The 20,726-nt window shown below is 41.1% G+C and overlaps 3 protein-coding genes across 3 annotated transcripts; 2 read left to right on the top strand and 1 right to left on the bottom strand.

Annotated features, from left to right (window-relative positions):
* The first annotated feature begins 13 nt into the window (after positions 1–13).
* On the top strand, positions 14–10,095 carry LOC307255788 (uncharacterized protein C1orf21 homolog). The gene is made up of 7 exons (XM_080034563.1): positions 14–65; positions 200–368; positions 1,458–1,596; positions 6,600–6,679; positions 7,519–7,589; positions 7,752–7,815; positions 9,107–10,095. Exons 3-7 carry the CDS (start codon positions 1,506–1,508, stop codon positions 9,149–9,151), a joined length of 351 nt encoding a protein of 116 aa, XP_079890689.1. The 5' UTR covers positions 14–65; positions 200–368; positions 1,458–1,505; the 3' UTR covers positions 9,152–10,095.
* A 457-nt stretch (positions 10,096–10,552) lies between these two features.
* tsen15 (TSEN15 tRNA splicing endonuclease subunit) lies at positions 10,553–12,834 on the bottom strand. The gene is made up of 4 exons (XM_080034562.1): positions 12,681–12,834; positions 12,505–12,586; positions 11,385–11,520; positions 10,553–11,280 (listed from the first exon to the last, which is right to left on the bottom strand). The coding sequence occupies exons 1-4, from the start codon at positions 12,753–12,755 to the stop codon at positions 11,106–11,108; spliced, it is 468 nt and encodes a 155-aa protein (XP_079890688.1). The 5' UTR covers positions 12,756–12,834; the 3' UTR covers positions 10,553–11,105.
* Positions 12,835–14,176: 1,342 nt separating this feature from the next.
* LOC307255778 (procollagen galactosyltransferase 2-like) lies at positions 14,177–20,445 on the top strand (the record flags this gene model as incomplete). The annotated part of the gene is given in 13 exon segments (XM_080034553.1): positions 14,177–14,295; positions 15,606–15,716; positions 15,850–15,967; positions 16,097–16,231; positions 16,339–16,543; positions 17,368–17,487; positions 17,822–17,895; positions 17,994–18,100; positions 18,707–18,839; positions 18,983–19,110; positions 19,473–19,679; positions 20,260–20,426; positions 20,429–20,445. Coding segments are annotated over 12 exon segments (1,485 nt in total). The 5' UTR covers positions 14,177–14,295; positions 15,606–15,642.
* Between the last annotated feature and the right edge of the window lie 281 nt (positions 20,446–20,726).

Here is a 20,726-nt window from a genome sequence, read left to right as displayed (position 1 = left end):
TTGGGTCCGAATGGCAACATTTGATGAAATGCAACGTCGTAGTCAAATTTCCACCGCTTAAAGAGGTAGGACGCCTGCTCTAACATCATATGGAAAGACAAACAAATTAGTGGATGTTTTGTGTTTTGCACTGGAATTAAAAGTAATTTCTCATGGGAAATATATATTTCGATATCCGCATTATCCATCACTTTGACAGAGGATCGGGCCATGAGCTCCAGCAGTCCGAGCAGACAGCTTGCAGACGGACTCACTACATCTCCACTGCTGCAGATACGGTCTGTCTGGGTCCTCCGTCTGGAGGAGTGAAGCCTCTCTGAACGAACACCAGAGGAAGGACCCACTCAAGCCATGGACAAAGCAGAAAGGTAATCAAGCCCCATTGCTATTACTGTACGTTTATTTTTTAGAATCTATTGTTTGTTTATTCGGCTCTTTATGCGCTATCGTGTCGGCTTTTCGCACTGGCCGTGGAATGGCTGCTCTTTTCTCATCGTTTGTTAATATTTGTTTAAGGAGCCCCTGATCCTACCCTCTCTCTCCGATGTTGAGATATTAAACGATGGTCAACATTTCGCAGCTTTAAAGGGAATGCATTTCACTTTCGCCTCCCTTGTTTCGTATAGCCCTAGATGCTTGCCTAAAATTGTATGAAATAGCTCAGTGATGCACTGCTTATGGGCTGCAGTGGCATCTTTTTAGCTAAATTTTAGTGTCCAAATGAAAGCTCATATCAGGAGGATGTGATGTGTGCGGAGCAGCTGACTCTGCAGCTGGATGGGAATCGATAACTATGCTACTTCCAGAGCATCCTGCAAAACACCACCATAGATAAGTCATTTGCTCCGGCATACTGTTAGCCATATTGATGCGGGTGCTACACGCCGATGTACGGGGTGGAGATGGGAGCCCTTGTGTGCAGCCACTATTTAATCCCCTGAGCGCCACAGAAACCCCTCATTCACTAATGCAAGTGCCCCGGCGGCTTGGTTGGCACGGTGGCATCCCGACAGCTTGAAAGGCCTTATTGTTGCGGTGCAGCTGGCAGCGGCGCGCGCACCTTCTGATTGGCGTTTTCCCAGAGCAACGTGAGCGTGACTCAACCCCCGTTAAACCGTCTATCTATCTGACCGTTTATAAATGGATTGGGAGGTCTGGGGTGGGGCGCTTCATGACTAATTGATTATGAAAAATTGAAGACTGGTTTGCTTCCTTTCCGGGAAGAGGTTAGGCCGTTATTCATAATAACAGGGGGCAACATGTCTCCTCTCGGATGAGTCCAATAGAAACAGATGCTCCTCAGATGATTTCCCCAGAGACCACACCTTCATCACACACTGGTCATGTGGTTCAAGGCATTTGCTGCTTCTGAAGGTCTTGGCCCAATCAATGCATCCGCCAACTCCCAATCAGAACATAGGCTATCTATCTAACCACCCTCGCTGTCTGTCTGCCAGGTGTGCCTGTGATGCCCAGGGCTGAGGAGCAGAGCAGCTGAGGAGGAGATGGGCTGCACCTCTGCCAAGCAGGTGTCTGCCGTGCCCAACGGAGACGAGGGCCACAATAAGGCCTACAGCAATGGGGACCTCCTCTCTGGTCAGTCACACAATTCCCATACACAGTAGTACACACACACACACACACACACACACACACACACACACACACACACACACACACACACACACACACACACACACACCTCTATGTTCAACATTTTGACCCATCATTTTAAATAGTGCTGGGATGGACTTTGGAAGAATTGTTGGGTTATCTGATCCTGATGCTTTTAGATAATCATGGGACCCTTAAAGGTGCAGTCAGTGATTCTGGAGGCCGCTTGCTGTTAAAATCACTTTTTGTCAAAATCATTGAATAACTCCTCACGATCCACCACAATTATTTACGCGTGTGCGCCAAAAACAAAGCTGGTGTTAATACAAAGCCTAGGCTCTGTAAACCGACATGTCACTAGCCACGGTGGGGCCCTCTTTGTTTACATAGGCTACTCTTTGTTTACATTCAAGTGTATTGTCAATACAGTCTAGGCTGTATATAGTACAGGCATTTTGTGAGAAAATATGGGTGGACCTCTCAAAAATTGCAACAGAAACCATTTCAACTGTTTTTGACTCATGAATATGTAATTAATAACATACTAAAAGTCTTAAGGAATCCAAGTGGTGGAAAGTTTTTTTTCTAAGGGGTTTCTTAACCATACCTTTATGTCAATTTTTGGCTTCCTAAAGTACTGTTTTATGGTAGAGGGGATATGTGCAAAATTGTTAACCTTTTCAGAAAAGCTTGAAACTTGGTACACTTATACAGTTTGGGGCTCTGAACATTTTCAGATATTAAGCCATTGCAAAATTGAATCATGGTTGCCATGGAGACCATTTTACTTTCCGCCATAGCCTAATTATGCATTTTTCATCATAACTCCTGAACCAAACATAATACCACATAACTAGTGATGTCTAACCCTATGCTTTCATGGTCAGGGATTACTATGATACTACATACTACATCAGAAAGAGTTAAGGTCAATAGTTAAGGGTGAATCCAATGTTAATTTTTATTTATTTATTTATACATTCTTTTCTGATATCCACACAAATCGTTCATTACTGTCCATATCAACCGACAACTTTGTTTAACAAGAGATATGGTACAATGCATGTGCAAATAAATGATTAACTATGAAGTCATAATATTCATTTGATTTAATTTTCTTGCCATAAATGTATTAAATGTTTTCAAGATAACAATGTCAAGTTATTTTTGGGTAATTTTTGCCTTTATTAGTTAGAGAGAGAGATCAGAACCATATGACCCGACAGCAGACCTGGAACTCATATGGAAAACTGCCATCCTGTTTGTCTCACAAAGGCCAGCATGGTCTAGTATGATGCAATTTGCACAGCATGGCAATCATCCGGGGAAAACATCCTTTGTGTTTGCCCCATTGGTTGATATGAGACGTAGTGACCCTACATGCATCTACTCTGCATGTAAGTTCCTATGTGAACATGCTCACTGCCACAATTCCACCCCAATCATCAAATTTTATCTACCACTGGTGGAAGGCATTTTCTTATGAAAGCAGCTGAGCCAGAGGTTAGTGACTTGGGGGCTTCCACACTGATATGAGTTGTTGGGGTCCATTGGGCATGTTATGGTTGATGCTGGGAAGAGGAAGTGATAATGATTTTCTATGCAGCCGTTGTGCACATTATGACAGGGAAGATGTTTGGATGGGATTTGCATTGAAAGAGTCCTTAATTGCCTGATTCTGCCTGATGCACTTGTTTTAACTCCCCATTAGCTGCAAGGAGATCCAAAATACTATGATGAAGAGATGTCATCAGCAGATGATACCTGCTGGAGATCGTTTATAAAACTCTGGTGTCAATTAAGTTGCTGCAATATATGCAAAGCTGATAGACGATGTCTGCAGAGAAGGCTTGCCATTCTGATGTGATTCTCAGAATAAGATGACTTCTCAAATGCAAAACTGAATCCTTAAAATCCATTGGTAGACATATTTTGCAAGTTTCTGAGAATTGGGAACTTCACCTTGAAACAATATCAGAAATGCTTCCTTTCATGGCAGTATCAGGGCATCATCTCTACACAAAATCAGCTCACATCTACAGTATGTGCAGACAGGGCCGCCCATAAGGGGTAGAAAGTGTGAAAGCTTTCTAGGGCCCAGCCACTTGGGGGGCCCATGGTCTTTGGAAGCCAAGAACCTACCTAGATAACCTTTATTTTTAGATTTTTAGATATTTATGTCAATATCTATTCAAAGTTGGGTGTTTACACAGAGCCGCGGCTCCGCTTAAGGCCATTTAAAAAGCAGTAGAAAAGCTACTTGTGTCTGGGTGTGGATGTGAAAAGTATTTGGACCCCATGAAAAAACAGGTTGGGTACCTTTTGTAGTTCTTCTACATTCTTATAAACAGGACAGGCTAGTTACTCTGTCATTGTCCTGAGTCTACAAACAGATTTAAATTCTCTCTCCCCATAACATACATTTTTGTGAAAAAGAATTTCCCTCTGGGGACTATAACTTCTAAAGGCATTGACATAAGTCTTCAGGTTGACACGGCCAGCCAGGTCTGACCAGTTTTTCAGAAACCTGGCCAATTGACCAACCAGCCGAGTGATACCACAATGAAGCTGACGAGCAGCATCATACTGTTTTAATCATTGTAACCACCAAGGTCCTGCTTTCTGTATTGTTTCTAAAAATTAAAAATTAAAATAGACCTTAAAAAGTTCTTAATGCAAAGAAAGATACAAAGCACAAAGAAGTTGGAAATAACTGAAGGAACAGATTTGTGTTCAAAGATTAAGAACTTTTTTGTAATGATTTCAGTAATGTTTTCAGTAATTTTGCAGTGATGATAGCAGAATGAACTAAGCCTAAATGTTGCAACCAAATATAGTAATATAGCCAACTTTATAGTTTTGAAGGGTAGGTTGGTTTGGTTATTCATGTAGAGAACCGCCTTTTTTTTCTTTTTTGTGTGAAGAATTTGTTGTTGATGTTAATTTTTAAGCGTTATTTATTTCAACAATACCACCAAAATATTTCAAATGATTTATTGTCATGTGCAGAAATACAAAAGAAATACATACAGAAATGCAATATTTGGTGCAGTCAATTAGTGTAAATGTATCTTATACCAGAAACTAGTAGCATAGAAAACGTGCAAATTGTGAAAAAACTTTTAGATTGCTTTAGTGGATACTAAAGAAGAACAATGTCTCTGTGTGAACTGATTATTTTGTAGAAATCTGCTGATCTGTTAAACAATTGTGTGAGTGGGTATTCAAAATAAATTGGTAGGTATGCTGGGCTAAGTCAGAAATGTACGTGCTACTATTGTAAAATAATAAGCCCTTGCTCCCCCAACTGTCCCTGCAAATCCCTGGTTGATAAGATAGTTATTCTCTCTACAAATACATGTGTGTTTTTTTTAAAGATATTTTTTGGGCATTGTTATGCTTTATTGATAGTGCAGAGAGACAGAGGTGAAATGGGGCAGAGAGAGGGGAGTGACATGCAGAGAACGACCGCGGGAGGGAATCGAACCCGGATCTGCTGCTGGGCCCGGCCCGGGGGGGGGGGACGCCCTACCAACTGAGCTAAGGGCGCCCAACCTTAACTGTTTCTGATGTAGTATGTAGTATCATAGTAATCCCTGACCATGAAAACATAGGGTTAGACATCACTAGTTATGTGGTATTATGTTTGGTTCAGGAGTTATGATGAAAAATGCATTATTAGGCTATGGCGGAACGTAAAATGGTCGCCATGGCAACCATGATTCGATTTTGCAATGGCTTAATATCTGAAAATGTTCAGAGCCCCAAACTGTATAAGTGTACCAAGTTTCAAGCTTTTCTGAAAAGGTTAACAATTTTGCACATATCCCCTCTACCATAAAACAGTACTTTAGGAAGCTGAAAATTGACATAAAGGTATGGTTAAGAAACCCCTTAGAAAATAACTTTCCACCACTTGGATTCCTTAAGACTTTTAGTATGTTATTAATTACATATTCATGAGTCAAAAACAGTTGGAATGGTTTCTGTTGCAATTTTTGAGAGGTCAGGTTATATAATGCCTGGACTAATATTAACACCAGACTATTTTTCAGTGCACACACAATAAGTACAGGCAGCGGACCGTGAGGAGATATTCACTGATTCTGAACAAACTTTCCTCAGAACCGCTGACTCCAACAATAAAATAAATAAACAAACAATAGTATGCAACCTTATTACGAGTTTTGAAAAACGGTAAGCAATTGTGATTAAAATGATGAGTTATTAACTGGGAAGCTGTCAGATCCTAATGAGACCTTTGATTAGTGATTATTTATCGCAGCTGCAGCACACAGAAAGGCACACAGTAACACGGTATATATATATGGCCCTGCTTCCATCACCTGTGAATGACTATTAATGCACACATTGGATGAAAACAGTCAAAGGTTATGCAAGCTGCTAAGAATGAATGATAAACTCACTACGCTACCATAATAGCTCGCACAGCCTTAGTCTGATGTGCTATAGCTGTTTGTCCATTGTCAGTAGTATCCATATCCTCCTTACTGTATTTTAATCTCCTCCCTTTTAAATGCGTGGGAGGGAGATAAGAGGAGGGGGGCTGTGCATGCGCCAGAGGAGAAGAAAAGATGGGAGAGAGAGAGAAGGAAAGATGGAGGTGAATGGGGCTGACAGCTCATGTGTTTGCCGCTTGCCAACCATTGTTAAAGAGAGGATTTAGTCCGCAGCGTGAGAATCCAAGCACATAATTACTTTGCCAAGTAGTGAACTATGAGAACTATTAACCCCGGAGGATTGAGCTGCTTGTGAACAGTGAACAGTGAGTGGTTGGTCCTCTGCGTGCCAACCGGCGGCGTCTGCTCCTGCGTATTAATAAGACGAGATCATGTCTGTCCTCCTCTCTGCCTGCCTGCCTGCCTCTCTGTCTGTCTGTCTGTCTGTCTGTCTGTCTGTCTGTCTGTCTGTCTGTCTGTCTGTCTGTCTGTCTGTCTGTCTGTCTGTCTCCCACTCTGTCACAGATGAGTACAAGATGAAAGGGGTGGAGAAAGTCAAGTACATCAGTGGAGAAGAGGGAGCGGTGGACGACCAGGACAGCACAGTGCGTGGCTTTCTTCTACTCTTTATGTCTATAACAGGACATTTACATGTGAAGGATGATGCCCTGCTGTTTATCTGTATATGTAAAAATGGTTCCAATAGAGGCCTGATATGGATTTCTGAAGGGCCATGCTGAATACATCTGCATATCAACAAGGAGTAAATGAATAAATGGAAAACAGTCGTGAAGGAGGATATCGGACTTTGTATTCATACCACACATTTGTTATGTCAAGTACTTTTTAGATTACAACTATTGTCTAATAATTCATATTTTCAAGATGCACTATGCAGTTTCAGGGAAGGGAGATTTGTATACATTGGCAGAGCCTGCGGTTAGTTTACAAAACATACTGTACATGTAATTCTTAGTAATGAATAATTATATCCTCATAAATCGAATCAAAATAATTTTTAGGGCACCTGGAACCAAACGTAAGACTAGAATAAGATTGCAAACAAATCTGTGGGCTTTGCTGCTGTGGACAACTACAGTAAAAAGGTTAATTTTCAATTGGCTTACCCTAACCCTAACCCTAACTTCAGTGTTCCAGGGATCCAGGGTTTGTCTATGAGAATATATCTTAGAAAATGTTCACTTCCCTGACACAACAACATAATGGGTTACATAGTAGACCTTTAAAGTTCAATTAAGTATATAGACAGCAATGCTTATAGCTATGTATTATAAAACCATGTCCCAAGATTGTAGACATTTTGTTTTTATCTCACTTTATGCTGAATAATGGAACAACAAGCACTTTTTCACGGCTGATGGTGTGTGTGTGTGTGTGTGTGTGTGTGTGTGCGTGTGTGCGTGTTTGTTTGGACATCCTGCAGGAGAAAAGTGCTCTCCTCGGTGAAGGTCAACAAATGGATGAAACAGGGTCAAACGGGAATGGGAAGATTCTGTAAGTGTGTGACTGGCTGATGAGGCTCTTTATTGCAATAAGAACATGTTAATGTGTCGTGCATTGATTGATTCAACCATGTCTGGTTTGTTTAGTCTGATCTAAAGAATTCTGCGTGACACTACAAGGCATTTCACCTGCTGTACCTCTTTGCCCTTGCAGGAGCATGCACTCCTCAGAGAGTCAGCAAGAATTCTTCAAGATGTTGGATGAGAAAATTGAAAAGGTAAGCAAGCAATGACAGCCCCATCTGCAATCGGAGCATCCCCCCTTGTGTTTTGAATGTGTTTGTGAAAAGATCCGGCTAAATGACATAAATAGAGGATAATCCTGTCACTGCAGCAAATCTGTAGCAAGTGAGGACACGACAGATGGCATAATGATGCAGCTTAAAAACCGTCATGTCCAATATTTTCCCCACTAAGTGCAGTTATTTAAAGTTTTAAAGTTGAATTTGTTGAAGACATGGATGGAGCTGCAGTGTGACTAGACCGGTTTAGTATTGTATTATCATGAAGTGAGTCATACCCTGTGTATCAAAGTATTTGGATGACATCACTCTATATTTTTCTAATCGTCATCAAACACCTAAACAAAAAATAACGTGATTATACTTATATATACAGTATATGTGTTGTATCTAAAGCCTGATATAGATTTTTTATGTGTAATAAAGCTTTACTGTTGTCTAAAAACTATTTAAAAAAACACATTTCTGAGCCCCACTGTTGCACTGGGATAGCCTGGTCCAACCAGACCATCGTACTACTGAAGTGAAATGAAAATTGAGCGGAAGTAGGTAGGCGGGCGGAGCCAGGCTAGCACTGGGAGACATCTCTTAATAACATTGAGTGCAGCTTTTTATTTTGAGGCAATCCCACACACACACCATCCTACTCACTGACAAACCAAATGTGTGTTCATCCGCAGCTAAATATAGCCCCCAAACAAATGCCCCATCTACTGTTTAAGGAACATTTGGTTAAAAAAAATACAGTGGCTAGCTGTTAAGAGATATGATTTTGTCTTTATAAATATAAATACTTCTGACTAGTTTAGGGTTATCTTTCAGAGGGAACAAACTTGCTTGGTGCTGAGTGCCGCAGGCAGGGAGGGAAGTCAGAAAGCATATAGTCAACATAATCACCCATTGTTTGTTTGGGGCTTTTGATGGGTTTTGTTAAATATAAAAGAATGCCATATATGCTTATTCCTAGGTTAGGAAACAAGTTTTTATTTTATTTTAGGACCACGTTACAATATGATACGATGATATGATCCTATTTTGTTTTCATAACATAAGTTTGAGGGTCTGATGATCTGAAAATGTAGTTCATTTTATTCATTCTCAATTTGAATTTGTGATAACATACTGTAGAATTATATATATATCAATACAAGGATTGATATAAATATTGCGATGTTAATTGGGCTAAGCCTTTTGGATTAAGAAATACAATTTATCAAATAAGAAAAAAATAATAATTAGCATCAACCTCTCTTTGTTTCGTTTTCAGGGCCCGGACTACTGCTCAGAGGAGGACGATTTGACACTGACATAGCACTGTGGTCGTGTGTTCAACGTTCCCAGGATGAAAGAACTGTCATTCCAGTTTTTCAGATGGGACGTACCATGTTTTACCCTGGAAGGGGTTAGACTATTGACTGTCCCTTTTATTTATACGCCTGAGAAAAATGGATTACTGACTTGATTCAAGCACCTTTTTTTGCCATCCTGCTCACAACCTTAGTTCCTGCTCATATATCAACCAGAAAAAGCGAGAGAAATGACCACCGTATTGAAATATGTTTCAGTATTTATACCTTTTCAAGGTTCTCCAAAGGGAGTGACTATTTAGGTGTACTCTCTCATTACAGGACGACACAGATCTTGGGATTTTAAGCTACACTTGCTCTGACTTCTCTTCCCTGCTTGGATAAGCCCCGGAAGCCCAATGTGCATGGCTGTCACTAAGGCTTCCTGTAGACATTTGAAACATTCACACTGTTGCGTATGTACATATCCAACTGCAGAAGCAACCAGCGCTCTTTTGGACACTGACTCCCAAGTGGAAATAATGTCTCTATCTGCAGCATTTTTGAATATGTCATCCTTAAATGCCTCCCCTCAAAAGTCAAAAGGGGGTTTGAAACTTCCTGCATTCCAAGACACAGTTTGAACCTCTTTTCTACTGTACGCCGGCCAGTAGCCTACAATGTGTTCGTCTGTCCATGTCTGTTTCTTTCTGCTAGGATGTAGAGTATTTATGTTTGAATAAGGCTCAGGGTTGAAGCATTGTAATCTCCGTCTCATGTAGTCAAGTCCTTCCTATCTTTAAATTCACTGCTGCACCATTAATAAGTCACTCATGCACTCACACAGCAGGGTTATTGATGTCCCTTTGCTTCAGTATCTGTCCCTTGTTAACCCCACACGGCGGAAACCGCAACCTCACATTCTTATTGGATGTGTCTCGCTCACCAGTGTTTATGTTGTGTGTTTGGTTTCTATGTCCATTTTTGTTTTTTTTAGAAAATTAAAAAGTGTTTTCAGTAACTTATCTCTGCTGATACTGTTGTTTCTTCTTAGAAGAAAACGGTCACCACCAAATCCCCCGTTCATTGCTATAACAAATGGTAGTAGGCCACTTCATTCAAACTTGCATCACGAAAATGCACTGTGGTGAACAGCACAATGCAGTTAGGAGTAACAGACTATTTTAGTAAAGCAAATGAATAACTTTATGAAAATAGCATCCTTTTCACTGATGGTCTCATTTGCTGTTACAAGCAATTTATTGTCATCTGAGGAAAAATGAATATATCAATGTTCATTGTAGGAGGTTTTAGTGATTAACAAAATAAAAGTCAGAAAACAAATACAGTTTAGGAGGGTAAACTTTATATTTATTAGGCAACAATTCCACAAATTTAATTTCATCTTGTTTTAACTTCCCATCATCAATATCCACACTGAGTTGTAAGCTTCCTGATTGCATTGAGGGAGGACCTACTCACGTGAGCCTACCACAAAATCTCCCAAACATGACACATTTGAGTGGGAACAGGCCTGCCTTCTGTCACAGTCACCAAATGGGGAAAGCAGATAATAATTATGCAGCCAAAACGATGTCTTCCTGTTTTTGTTAACTGCTTAATTTGACCTCTTCACCTTGTGTAAAAAAAACTAAAACTCACTCTCTGGATGTCTTACTCACACCCATACACATGCAGTATATGCAATCAAAACTTTTAAGGGGTCACAAAAACTGTGTGGACCCACTGACCCAGACGTCACTGGTTGGATGTACCCAGCGGTTTTCCTACTGTGAGTTTTAAAGGGTGCACCGTGTTTCAGTTTATTTGCGCCTGCCGCCATGTCGTCTGTACGCCATTAGCTTTCTCAAGGCATGGCTTACAACACAGACAGGGAAAACCAACCAACGGGGCCAACCGCTTTTCCCATGATTCTGCTTGTTCACCAACACCAAAGTGTCTCTTCATCACTTGAGCCGCTCAGTGCTGCTGCTGCCTTCTCTTGCGGTGCTGTCTGCGTTCCACGTCCTGGAAGGGCCCTGCTGGAGGCTCAGGGGTCACCAAGCCATCTGTCATCCTTTGATAGACCAGAGTAGAGTCTGCAGCCACAGCACACAGCAGCATGGGAGAGCCTCTGTCCAGCACCACACGTATGCTACACAACAGAAAGGGGGAAGCTGGAAGTTTGGGACGACAACTTCTGACAGTGCTTGTTTTTTTTAAGCCAGAAAGACAAGGAGTTTGAGGTGAGTTTGAGACCTTTTGTGGCTCAGAGGTCGGTGAACGGGCAGTGGGAGAATGGTCTGGATGGGCGCTCCCTCCTTCTCCCTCCCTTCCAGCAAAACCACCTGCAGCTCGGGACTCTTGACACAAGACACCTCCTTCCACTGACGCACTGCAAAGAACAAGAAACTCAGGCTGGGTTCCAAACCCCCATACTTCCCTGCTATTTAGTATGACAGAAAAAAGATTTAGTATTGTCCCAATAGTCAGATGATGCAGCATGCTGTCCTACTACATCCGGTCATGATTTTTTTAGTGTTCAAACCAAACCAGCAGCATCATCATGGACGTTATGACCCACAATCCACTGCAACAGAAGTTATGTCCCATCAACCTAGCCTCCAAGTGAAAACAACCAGTGATGAGACAAGCTAGAGGCAAGTTCAATGAGCGATGTAATGATTAACCAAATATGTAAAAGTATGTCCCAATAGTAGCATACTGCATGTTAACTACATACTTGTTATGGTCAGCTATAGTATGTAGAATGGTAAAAAAGAAAAAGGAGAAGATTTGGAATGCAGGGTCAGTGTCAAGTGGCCTAACTTGCTCTGCATCCAAATCGCACACCTTTCTTTTTACTATATTACATACTAAAAAGTATGCTGGTTTGGATACTGCAAAATGTTATTGGATGTAGTAGGACATCCGGTTATTTTTGGCATACTGCATTTGACATGAAAGTATTAGGACATGCTTTTTCTGGCACACTAAATAGTATTGAAGTATGGGTTTTGGAAAGCCGGGTTAATCTACTGCTAAGTGCAGTGGGTCCTACAGAGGTTATGACAGAGATATAGTATGTACTATGATGAGACGGACTGGTTCCCTGCCACCGCTGAACACCCCCGTTTAACTGCATTTTGTCTTTTTTCCTCATCATAATTATTTAGTAAGTGTGGTGAAACCAAGCATTCAACAGCATTCAGACCAAATCTGTTGACATCTGCAGAAAACCCAATTGATAAGTTGAATGATTGAATAAATAAATGTGAAAATAAATAGAAAAGACATTCACCCTGTTAGGATATTGTGTCTCTGCATCATGACACCTTAAATACTATTGTGTCTGCTGCTGAACTCTTGTCAAACTTACCCTCAACGAGATCCATATACACGAGGAAAGCTGCGTGGACTTGTTCACTGTCCCCAACTTCCAGATTCTTCATCTCCTGATACTAAGACAGGAATAAAAAAAAATAAAAAATACAAACTGTGATAATTGCATGATTTATTCATCAGACCCCTGAATGCAGCATATAGCCTACTCACCGCAGGATGGATAAGCATCCAGTTCGGAGGCGGAGGTTTCTCCGGTAATAACTCTCTGTCTGACGCCTCCGACATTTTTTTTTTTTACCACTAAATGTATCTAAATACTTAAAATATTCCTGACATGTCACGAACCTAACACGGCATGTGTGAGCATGTGTGAGCGTGTGTGAGTCGTGTTGTTTTCAGGTTTGGCGGCGTGCTACAGTGTAAGTAGTCCGGGTGGAAAATGTTTCTATCCCTGCGTTCCAATCCCCATACTTCCCTACTATTTAGTATGCCAGAAAAAGATTTAGGATGTCCAAATTCATGTACGTCAATTGTAGTATGCTGAAAATACATAAATGCCCCACTAACTCCAAATGCATTTTGCAGCATTTGTCTTTATTCTCGACATTTCTCGACTTAATGAAAAAAAATCTTCCTTATAGGATTTTTTTTCTTTCCGGTGGCCCAAAAACTCTTCTGTACTTTAGTATGTAGTGTAGTAAAAAGAAAAAGTATGTGATTTGGAACGCAGGGTAAATCTTGTTTCCCGGGTCAGACTGACTAGGAGAGCAGCTGCCTTTACAGACTCAACTCGGGGCAGGTAAATCGAAATTACTGGCAAACATTTAGGCCTATTCATGAATTGATTTGAGTTCCCTCTCTCTCTCTCTCTCTCTCTCTCTCTCTCTCTCTCTCTCTCTCTCTCTCTCTCTCTCTCTCTCTCTCTCTCTCTCTCTCTCTCTCTCTCTCTGGGTTATGAATAGCCTATTACACATATTTTAATACATTTACAAATTAAGGGCAGACACTGATTGCAGGGGAATAGGTTCAAATTTAGGGTAATGTTTAACATATCACCATGAAACTTTGCCAGTAAATTACTTAGGCTACATTAAAACAATAACTTTTCGTATAACATTGTATCCCCCAGAAACGTAAGAATAGATATGCAAATTTGGAACTATCTCACATAGCCTAAATGCATAACTTTCCATTTTTCTAAAAACCAAACATCAGGAATGATGGATAAAGCCAGAGCTACAATCTATTTTTTTTATCATCATACCATATAAGAGTACAAAGATTTTGCAGTGTCTGATTTCATCCCCTTTAATGATAACAATATCAGTAAGTAAAATATACCTAACTTTTTTTTTCTAATAGTATCTATCTGTGTAGGCTTTCTTGAATCTCTCTCTGTCACTCTCTCTCTCTCTCTTAGGTCAGTGTGTGTGTGTGTGTGTGTGTGTGTGTGTGTGTGTCTGTGTGTCTGTCTGTCTGTCTGTCTGTCTGTATTATCATGTGTGTGTGTGAGCCTCTCCCTCAGTTGCACTACCAGTCTGAGGACATCCAGAGAGACATCAAGGTGCCCATTTGAAAATATGCCTCTTGGATTTGTGGGATTCACATTATTTTTAGTGAATGTATCAGCAGAGCTCTTCAGCAGCAGCAGCAGCACAGAGGAGCTGCCGGCTGATCCTTTCCTCCATCCGGCCCGGGGGGAATCCTCCCTGCTCAAGCCCACAGTGCTGATCACAATCCTGGCTCGCAACGCACAACACAGCCTCCCTCACTTCTTGGGATGCATCGAAAGACTGGACTATCCAAAGGACCGCATTGTCCTCTGGTGAGATTGCATTTATCCATCATTTGATTTTTGACAACAATGTATTTATTTAGGCTGCTACAGGACATTATATCATACATTTCTGGGAAAAAGTAGGAAAACTTATACATGCGGTTTTGGTTTGTAGAATATGTTTTTCTGTACAGTATTACAGTTGTGGTAAAAAGGTGCTGACACCAAAAAGAAAAAAAGAAAAAAGAGTTCATAATTCATTTTTGAGCAGTTTAACTGCACTGTGTCAATGTTATTCCTCACATTGTGCAGCAATGTAGAATAGTAGAACAGTCATTCTCAGATAAGTGAGACAGAAGAACTACACAGAGAGACAGGGAAGAAAGAATGAAACAGTATTGGATTGGATTGTAATATATTGTATAGAAATCAAATAATAGTCTGCATCTATATATATATATATTTTTTTTAACCTTTATTTATACAGGTAAATCCCATTGAGACCGAAGACTCTTTTACAAGGGAGACCTGTTTTCCTTTCCCACGTTACCATTCACACACACATTCATACACTGATAGCAGGCTAACTATCGACATTCACACGAGGCAAGGTGGATGAAGTGTCTTGCCCAAGGACACAACAACCATGACACAGGTAGCAGGGCGGGGATCGAACCTCCAACCCTTTGATCATCAGCCGACCCGCTCTACCAACTGAGCCACAGTCGCACCAAATATAGTTGTAGTTGCATAGTTAATATGTATATGTAATTATGTAATTAATAATATTTTAAAACTAATTTGGCAACATGTTTTTTGTCATGCCAATAAAGCATCCTAGGTGGTAGGATGCCCTAGAGGAAAGGTGGCCGACCAGTAACCATGAGGTCACTGGTTTTATCCCCGGCACCGGACAGGAGGGTGTTAGTTGTAAAACTAGTAGTGGCTGGTATTACGTCTACGGTGCCCACCATCTCTACCATTGTGTCCTTGAGCAAGACACTTAACCCCAAACTGCTCCAGGGGCGCTGTACTACGGCTGACCCTGCGCTATGACCCCCTCCGAAGTGTGGTAACTTGAGAGGGGATATGCGGAAAGACAAATTTCAATGTAACCATTGACTACTAACGTTACTTAACTTAACTTAAATTGTATTGAAAGAAAGAAAGAAAGAAAGAAAGAAAGAAAGAAAGAAAGAAAGAAAGAAAGAAAGAAAGAAAGAAAGAAAGAAAGAAAGAAAGAAAGAAAGAAAGAAAGAAAGAAAGAAAGAAAGAAAGAAAGAAAGAAAGTTAGAAAGAAAGAAAGAAAGAAAGAAAGAAGTTAGGTCTGTGTTCAGTAACGCTGCTTGTGATCTCAGGGCAGCCTCTGACCACAGTGTGGACAACAGCACAGCCATGCTTCAGGAGTGGCTCAGAGGGGTTCAGCACCTGTACCACTCAGTAGAGTGGAGGCCCATGGAGCAACCAAGGTGAATCAATACTACAAAATAAAACACTGTCTCTGAGGCAGCAACTCCAGTTATTATTATCCACCATCCTGTTTCTGTTAAATCACAGATTCAGCAGAGTGGTAGTAAACAGGACCTCTTTTATTTTTTTTAGCTCTTATGCAGATGAGCAGGGTCCCAAACACTGGCCCGACTCTCGGTTCAGCCACGTGATGAAGTTAAAGCAGACAGCGCTCAGAGCTGCCAGACGACTTTGGACTGATTACATATTGGTGAGACAGTAAAAGACCAAAAGGCACAAATAACTATATTCTTCAGAAGAGTTATGAACTATCCCAGTGTCTCTTAATACTTATGATTATAAGTCTGTCATATATTTATATTCCATCTTTCTCCCTCAGTTTGTGGATAGTGATACCTTGCTGACAAACACTCAGGTGCTTTCTGACCTGATAGCAGAGAATCTGACACTAGTGGCACCCATGTTGGAATCAAGAATCCTCTATTCCAACTTCTGGTGTGGCGTGACTCCTGAGGTGAGATTTATAAGAGATTACAATAGACTGTTTTGTTCTGTGCAGAATGTTCACTGAAGATCACAGGAAAGTGATTTTTCTGGGTCTTCTAACTAACACACACACAGGGCTACTACAGACGAACCCCGGAGTATATTCCCATCCGTAAATGGAAGCGGCAGGGCAGCTTCGCCGTCCCCATGGTGCACTCCACCTACCTGCTGGACCTGAGGCGCAGAGGCAGCCAGGCATTAGCCTTCCACCCTCCCCACCCTCACTACCCATACTATGTTGATGACATCATGACCTTCGCTTTCTCTGCACAGCAAGCCGGTCAGACCTCTGTCAAATGCTTTTTTCTGAATCAGAATGAGGTTTATCGCACAATATATATATATATATATATATATATATATATATATATATATATATATATATATATATATATATATATATATATATATATATATATATTGTATACATCTGTTATCTAAAAAGAAGAGCAGTACAATTTTACATTTAAGTTGCAACTCAGAAGATCATGTATGTGTGATTTTGATGATAGTTATTTGGTGTCAGTCAGTAGTGGTGAGCAGTGTGTTTGTACATACATAACTGCATGGTGTTCAATACAAACGGCAACTAAACCTTTAGTTTATTTACTCTGAAAAATGTTGTGAACCATAAGCATCGGTGTTTTTTTTACACACATCAGTATTGCCTGTGCATATACTTATGCTAATCATTGTGTGCAGAAATCAAGAATGAGTATTCAAAATTAAACTGCACTATTTTTATGGAAGTGATTAATGTATTTAAATGTGTAACACACACCTTTGTTAAAGTACACATTCATCCTTACAAGAGTTTATAAAAGTTAAGAAATAGTAACTGTACCATAGGATTTGTAGTATTATCATCTGTGTGCTTATAACACATAATTATAAAACATTCACTTTGATTTCCATAATAATCCCATAAATATAACACATACTCAGTCACTCCATAAAAATAATTTGATCATTTTACAACAATTGGACAGACCATGATTTGTGTGATCATCATATAGCGTAATCTGGTAACCATTACAGGTCAAATCTATGCGCCCATTGCATTTGTTGGTGCTGAGGCCTGATCCGTGTGTTGGTCCACTGCAGGAGTTCAGATGTATGTGTGCAACAAGGAGCATTATGGATATTTCCCAGTTCCCCTCGAACAAGACCAAACACTGCAGGAAGAAGAAGAGAGTTTTACCCACACACTGACAGAGGCCCTCAGTAAGCTCTTCCTCTTATTATGAATTATATGTCTATGATTCTATAACTGACCATTTTAAGCCTCTCCATCTTCCCTCCCTGCTCACCATTTTCTCAGTCTGTATGAAAATATTCTGCTCTCTTTTTCTTTTGCTCTCACAGCCCTGACACATGTCTCACTCCTCTGTTAGAGCCTGCAGCCTCTCATTCCCCTTCTTCCCACTCTTATTTGACAATTTCACATCAGTTAAATGTTGAACTGATGTAAGAAATTCCCTTGAAAAGTAAAGGACTGCGCTAGAAAAGGCAAATTTGCTATGCTGTGAAATGTGAATGTATGACCTTACTTTTCAAGTTGCCTTCGCCCTGGAGCCTTCGCAGTATATGCACAGTGTGCCCAAAGAAGCAGGAAAGATGGGCTTTGATGAGGTACTGATACATTTATTAGGCCTACAGCGGAAGAGATATTTTACAGGTACGGAATACTGTTTAAGTGAATGTGTCCCTTTATTCTCCCCCTCTTCTAGATCTTTCTGATCAATCTGAAGCGCCGCTCGGACCGGCATGAAAGGATGTTGAGTACTTTGGCTGTCCTCGGCATCAGCGCCACACTGACAGAAGCGGTGGATGGCAAGTATGATGTCACAGTTCTCTTTGTGTGATGGTCGGAGCGTTCAAGTAGAAATAGTATTATCACAATGTAATAACACTCCATTAAAGCCTTCAAGGTCCTGCAGTCTACCTTCATAATAAAAGTATGAGCCAACTTATTTCAGCTAAAATATCATCATGGAGATCTACATTACAGGAAGTGACTGTCAGAATTGTGTTTCCATACTCAAGAGTAACCAGCTCAACAGGTTACCATAACTGCATCTTTAAAGTTGTCCTTTAGAGGGGTGCGCCCTTAGCTCAGTTGGTAGGGCGTCCCCCCCCCCCCTTTCTCTGCACTATCAATAAAGCATAAAAATGCCCAAAAAATATCTCTAAAAAAAAAAAGTTGTCCTTTAGTACAGTAGTGGAGTAATTGTGCTTACTAAAATACCAGCTATTGTCACTTTGGCTGTAAAGATTTGTTTGCCACCAGAATTATATCAACACACAAGCAGTAGATAATTAAAATGTGTGCATCCATTATCATTGCGGTGGAAATTGACTGTTAAAATATGTGAAAAAATCTGAAATGTCTTATAGCTGACTTTGATTGTTCGAAAATATGTTTTCGTTGTGTGCTCCACAGAGCCCTGAACTCCTCTGAGCTGCAGGCCATGGGTATAGACATGCTGCCCGGGTACAAAGACCCATATTCAGACCGCGTGCTGACTAGAGGGGAAATCGGCTGCTTCCTCAGCCACTACAACATCTGGAGACAGGTACAGCCTCACTCTGAGCGTTTTATACAAAGCTTCTCTGAGTGTGCAGGGAAGCTGATGTGGCAGTTATGAGGAGGTGTGTGAGAGCATGGGAGGCTTGGGCCGTTCAGTGTTTTCTCCCTGTCCTGTGTCGCCCCCTATAGGTGGTGCAACGGGAACTGCAGCAGGTGCTAGTGCTGGAGGACGACGTGAGGTTTGAGCCTAGGTTTTGCCGCAGGCTGGTGACTATCATGGAAACTGTACAGAGAGTGGGACTTGAATGGGACCTCATGTGAGTGATTTTGTGCATTTTTGCCTATTTTCTTTTTGCCTCACTTAATCAAGAGACACTTTTAAAAGGTGGAGTCAGGCAGCCATTGGTCAAAATAACTTTTTGTTAAAATCAGTGAATAGGGGGGCGCCCTTAGCTCATTTGGTAGGGCGTCCCCCCCATGGGCCTCGGCCAGCAGCGGGCCCGGGTTCGATTCCAGCCCACAATCTTTCAGCGCGCACACAGTATGGACAGGTTGCGGATTGTTAAGAGATATTCACTGATTTTGACAAAAAGTGAGTTTGACAACAGGCTTTCTCCAGAATCACTGACTCCAAATGTATTGTATTGTTTTATTCACCACATTTTCTGACCCCTTTAAGTTATTTAGGGCGTAAGCGGCTTCAGGTGAAGGAGCCGGAGAGCCGGGTGAAGGGAGTGAGTAACCTGGTACACCCAGGCTACTCCTACTGGACATTGGGCTATGTCCTGTCACTGGATGGGGCCAAGAAGCTCATGCAGGCACAATCCCTGAACAAGATGCTGCCTGTTGATGAGTTTCTACCAATCATGTTCAATAAGCACCCCAAGTGAGTCTCACTTACTGTATTCATATAACAGTAGTGGAGGAAGTATTCACATCCTTTAAGTGAAAGTATCTCCACTGTGACTGTTATACTATTATACATTATATCATTAGATTATTATTGCCCATTTACCAACAGTACAAACGTCAAAATTATTAAAATAAATCAAATTCATGAACTCATAAAAAAAGGAAAAATGAGCAAATCCTCAGGTTTGTTAAGCAACAACCATGAAATGTTTTTTTTAAATGTTACAAGAAAAGCGTACACTTTATAGTGTAATACTATAAAGTTAATAATATATATTTTTTTGTCAATTGACCTAGTTGACTTATTATTTAGTGTTTATTATTATTTATTTGAACATGCAATATTTCCCTCTGAATGGAAGCCTAGTTGAGTAGAAGAGTAAAGTGGCATGAAAAGAGGAATACCACAAGTAGGCCACCTAAAACCTGTATTTAAGTACAGTAGGCTATGTGAGAAAAGCTGAGGTACATATTCAAATGTTATGCTATGTATACTAGTCAGAGCCCCTTGTATACAACCTAAAATCCTTGTGTTGATCTCTCTGCCCCTTCAGAGAGGAATACCTGCAGTATTTTGAGCGGAGGGACCTGAGAGCGTTTTCAGTGGAGCCCCTGCTGCTCTTCCCCACACACTACACCGGTGAGCCGGGCTACCTGAGCGACACAGAGACCTCCAGCATCTGGGACGACGAGGCGGTGCAGACAGACTGGGACCGACAGGCAGCCAAACGCCGGCGTGAGCGGGAGACACAGGAAGTAGGGCTGACACCTGTGGCTTCTGGTGCCGTGCCTCCTCTCTCTGCCACTGGAAACACAGAGGAACTCTAAATGGGGACTTGTGTTAGGTAACACACAGCATGGCCAGTTTAATCTATACTGGAAGTAGGCCCTGTGGCCACAAATTAGCTGCTGGGAACCCCTATAGCCAACTTTTCTCCACCTGTCAAGTCCAAGACCATATTAAATCATCCAGTGTTTAATATGCAGTGTCAAGATGCATTTACTTTTTCTGAGTTATAAC

Source organism: Ammodytes marinus (assembly GCF_949987685.1).
Source record: "Ammodytes marinus genome assembly, chromosome: 9".
In the NCBI taxonomy this organism is placed as follows: domain Eukaryota; kingdom Metazoa; phylum Chordata; class Actinopteri; order Uranoscopiformes; family Ammodytidae; genus Ammodytes; species Ammodytes marinus.
This window is presented reverse-complemented; position numbering and strand designations above follow the sequence as displayed.

Coding starts and splice junctions, on each gene's coding strand:
- LOC307255788 (XM_080034563.1), top strand. CDS start 1,506: ATGGGCTGCACCTCTGCCAAGCAGGTGTCTGCCGTGCCCAACGGAGAC. Junction 1,597..6,599: donor CAATGGGGACCTCCTCTCTG/GTCAGTCACACA, acceptor ACTCTGTCACAG/ATGAGTACAAGATGAAAGGG. Junction 6,680..7,518: donor TGGACGACCAGGACAGCACA/GTGCGTGGCTTT, acceptor GACATCCTGCAG/GAGAAAAGTGCTCTCCTCGG.
- tsen15 (XM_080034562.1), bottom strand. CDS start 12,755: ATGTCGGAGGCGTCAGACAGAGAGTTATTACCGGAGAAACCTCCGCCT. Junction 11,521..12,504: donor GTATATGGATCTCGTTGAGG/GTAAGTTTGACA, acceptor TGTTCTTTGCAG/TGCGTCAGTGGAAGGAGGTG. Junction 11,281..11,384: donor CGACCTCTGAGCCACAAAAG/GTCTCAAACTCA, acceptor TCTGTTGTGTAG/CATACGTGTGGTGCTGGACA.